Raw genomic sequence first — 4,179 nt, 5'->3', positions numbered from 1 at the left:
TCTTTCAACTTGTACATTTTTTATTCTTGGATTTTTACATCAAATCCTAATGGTTGACCAACATACAAATCCTCTTCTCATTTATCATTCAAGAATGTTGAATTTACATCCATTTGGTAAGTTGCTCATTTGTTCTAGATTGTAATGGTTAACACAAACTTAGTAGTATTCATTCTTTCTATTGGAGAAAAGATTTGACCATAATTAATACTTCGTTGCTAAAAAAACCTCTTGGTGACTAGTATTTCCTTATATTTCTCTACCTTTCCTTTTTCATTTAACTTTGTCTTGTACACCCAGCTAAAATCGATGTTAGATTTATCTATTGCGAGATCAATAGAATCCCATAACTAATTCTTTTAAATATCTTCAATATCTCAATTCATGATTTGTACCTAATAATGTTCTTCTTTCACCGCATCTTTAAAAGAAGGGCAACTGCGTAGCGGCAGTCCCTGCCTATCTTTATCCATATGCCAAAAAAAAATATGTTGCAAAAATTCCAGTGCAAGACAGGGAGTTCAGGGTGATGATGACCGGTATTTGATGCATTCCTATTATTTTAAGATGCCCGTTGCTGCGTGTAATTGCAGATGCCCGTTGCTGCGTGTAATTGCAGTCGATCCACATCAGTGGACTAACGTTATTATACTTGGCATCGGTGGACTGTTTTATAGCCACGCGCCCATTTAAATGTATTCAGTTTCACAAACTTCAAGTGAATGCGTTTTGGCATGTATTTGATTTATGTCGCATAGAAAAGTGAACATTATGTTGATCCTTTGTGGCATAATTGAACCGTTAAAATTTATCATACCATGAGCATAGAACCATTGAAATAAATAATTATATACCATGAGCATGAAACCATTGAAATTTATTCTATCATTCCATGCATTCCTATTATTTTAAGGCACCCGTTGCTGCGTGTAATTATGACGAAAATCTCACACACGTACCGAACTGCAGTGCTTTTAAAAAAAGAGTATATTGCAGATTGAGACATGCTTAAGATAAAAGAACCCGCCATAGATTCTACAAAATCTCCGGTAAGAACAAATAAAAATGATTCTAATGCGATTTCCAGAGGATTTCCTTTACACTTTTGGGGGTCATGCAGTCATAGTGTAAGCAACTCTTTATCAATTTTCAAGCTTTTCTATGAGCTGAGTTCTCTACGGATTTATCTGACCAATTACGGATTTGTACTCTACAGTGAAATAATGCATGCCATGTGGAAGCCTCAGAAATTCAAGTATATCTACCTTTTGGCAACTCTGTATGTATTCACATTAACGCTGCCATCTGCAATATCGGTTTACTGGGCTTTTGGAGATGAGCTCTTGAATCATGCAAATGCTTTCGCTTTGCTCCCCAAGTCAGTTTTCCGTGACATTGCTGTCATTCTTATGTTAATTCACCAGGTAAGCTGGAGTCTCTATCAACAATTGTTTTGAAACATTTTCAATTTTGACACCGTACTCAGAAATTAGAATTATCCTGGAATGAGTTTAATATGTGACATCCTAGAGACCCCATTTTGGACTTATTTTTCTCTGTAAACTGTTAATAAAAGTAGTTTGGTTACACTGATAGTATAATATCTTGCTATTCTTTGTGTACAGTTCATTACCTTTGGCTTTGCATGTACCCCTCTCTACTTTGTTTGGGAAAAGGTCATTGGAATGCATGATACCAAGAGAATTTTTCTTCGGGCACTAGCAAGGCTGCCTGTAGTGATTCCAATCTGGTTCCTTGCAATCATATTTCCTTTCTTTGGCCCCATCAATTCCGCAGTTGGAGCTTTGTTGGTCAGTTTTACCATCTACATCATACCGGCCATGGCACACATGTGCACCTTCAGGACAACTCTTGCCAGACAGGTAGCAAATTGTGAAAATATTCAGTTTTGCAAAAGAAGTTAATTAATGTTCCCCCTTTTTTGAAGGATCAGGACTCTTTGCGATATAATTCTATTTGATTGACATCTAAATCACGACTGTTTGTTAACGTTGTCTTCAGTTTCCTCTTACCAACATTATGCAGCCACCCAATGAGACTTTGACCTTAATATGACATTATACAGCCACCTACTCAGAGTTTGACATGAATATGACATTATACAGCCACCAACTCAGATACGCAAGGCAAAGCTACTTTTCTGTGATAATTTCATTCATTAAAAAATTAATAAATAACAAATAATTAAAAAATTAGGTAAATCAACCTTGCATGAATGCAAGGTGTCTCAACTATTGATTCCCAAATTTTGATGTTTTACCTTCCAACCACCACAACCTTCATCGCTGCGAGTGTTAGTTGTTGGTGCTCCATCACTCAGTAACAGTTTTTCAGCCCGCAAATCAAGAAACAAATGTAGTGAAGAGAGCACAACACAGTAACAATTTCTCATTTTGCAAAGCAAAAAAAGAAGGCAGCGAAGAGAGCACAGGAAGAAGCTTCTGGGTAGGAGTGGAATGAAAGGTTGTTTTATAAACTCTTGGTGGATAATGTGGAAGAGTTACTTCCAACTGTTTACACCAATTGTTGGCAAATCTAGTCATCTGTAATGTTATCACTGGCAACTTCTTTGTTATGTTTTGTCATTTCTTGCTGAAGCAACTTTTTTGTTATGTTTTGTCATTTCTTGCTGAATTTCGGTTGTGAGATGTATCAACAAATTGAAGCTTAGTGCTGTGCCTCATATCCTCTGGAAATCGCATTAGAATAATTTTTATTTGTGCTTACAGGAGATTTTGTAGAATCTATGGCGGGTTCTTTTATCTTAAGCATGTCTCAATCTGCAATATACTATTTTTTTTCAAATAATGCTCTGAGACATTCTTTAATGTAATAGTGTATTTGTTTTGATGCAAAATCATAGGACGTTGTTCATTGATATTTGAATATCATACAAGTCTTGGGCGGGGGCATGACTGAGTTTAATGAGTGTCAAAATGCTTTATCTGCTATCTTAAATTTGCCAGAGACCTTAAAGATCTTGAGAATATTAAATGAGACATTTACCATTGAGTTTTTGAGTAAGGTTTTCATGTTCAATATCATTAATATCCATTGCAGTAAATAGAAACAGTTAAAGCAAAAAAAATCAGTGCATTTAAACCAGAGGAAATTAAAGAATGAAATGGATGCATTTCTGGTTGAGTTTTTTATTAAGGATTTGGTAAGTTCACCTTGAAGCCACCGTGCTAAATTTAACCTTTAAAAGGTTTTGAAGCATTTTGTTCCCTATAAGTCACAATTAATAGGTTCTCCATGATCCTCTACATGTAGATCCCTTACAGCTAGCGGAATGGTGGTCACATGCACAAGAGTGGGTCATGGACCAATGGACTAGTCGCTACATTAAGCAGAGCAACAGGTACATATTATTTACAACCTCATAAGAGTACCTCATTTTACAGTTTGGTATGCATTTTTGTATTGCAAAATATCTATGTGAACAAATACCTGAAACTAATTAATGCAGATGAAGCTGGAGTCTAAGGGTTTTCAAATCTCTATTTTTCCATATAAATGTTATGCTAATCTAATGAATTGAATGACTATTTATTTTATGACTTGTTTAAGTCTACTATGAGTTGTTTAAGTCTACATCTTGCAGATTGAAAACAGGAAAGAAACCTTACTTGCGAAGTGGAGAACTTTGGCAGGGGAAAAACCAGAAACCTCACTTGCGAAGTGGAGAACTTTGGCATTTGAAGTGTGCCTGACTACAGACGTGAGCTTCAGAGAGGCTGTTGTCTGCTTCAATGGCTTTGCAATGAGGCTGATGTCTGCTTCAATTGCTTCAAGTAGAGAGTCGGTGGCAGTCGGCAGTGGCCATGGGCGACAGGTGTAAATAATGGTGGTAGCCAGCAATAACAGGTGTAATCACCACTTCAAACATTTTGAACAAAGGTTTATGCAACATTGCCCCAGCTATATATAAAATCACAGAACTTTGGATAAAATGGATCAGTACGGCGTATTAATATGAAATCAATCGATATCCCAGCAATAAGACCTCCAAAACAAAACTTTGGATAAAACAAAAAAACCACGATATGTTTTTTTAAAACATTGGTTAAATGTAACGGTGCGGCTGAATTAATATGAAATATATCACCCATCTATTGGTATAGTCCATGCTATGCCGGAGGTAGGGACTAATAAGTA

The 4,179-nt window shown here is 36.2% G+C and overlaps 1 protein-coding gene across 1 annotated transcript; it reads left to right on the top strand.

The window, feature by feature from the left end:
• The first annotated feature begins 1,178 nt into the window (after positions 1-1,178).
• Positions 1,179-3,862, top strand: LOC149253611 (auxin transporter-like protein 4). Its single transcript, XM_089454543.1, has 3 exons — positions 1,179-1,424; positions 1,626-1,883; positions 3,626-3,862. The coding sequence occupies exons 1-3, from the start codon at positions 1,224-1,226 to the stop codon at positions 3,860-3,862; spliced, it is 696 nt and encodes a 231-aa protein (XP_089310669.1). The 5' UTR covers positions 1,179-1,223.
• Positions 3,863-4,179: the final 317 nt, after the last annotated feature.

This window comes from Pinus tabuliformis, chromosome 7 (genome assembly GCF_031772625.1).
Source record: "Pinus tabuliformis cultivar Carrire ecotype Pingquan chromosome 7, CPIR1, whole genome shotgun sequence".
Lineage (NCBI taxonomy): Eukaryota > Viridiplantae > Streptophyta > Pinopsida > Pinales > Pinaceae > Pinus > Pinus tabuliformis.
This window is presented reverse-complemented; position numbering and strand designations above follow the sequence as displayed.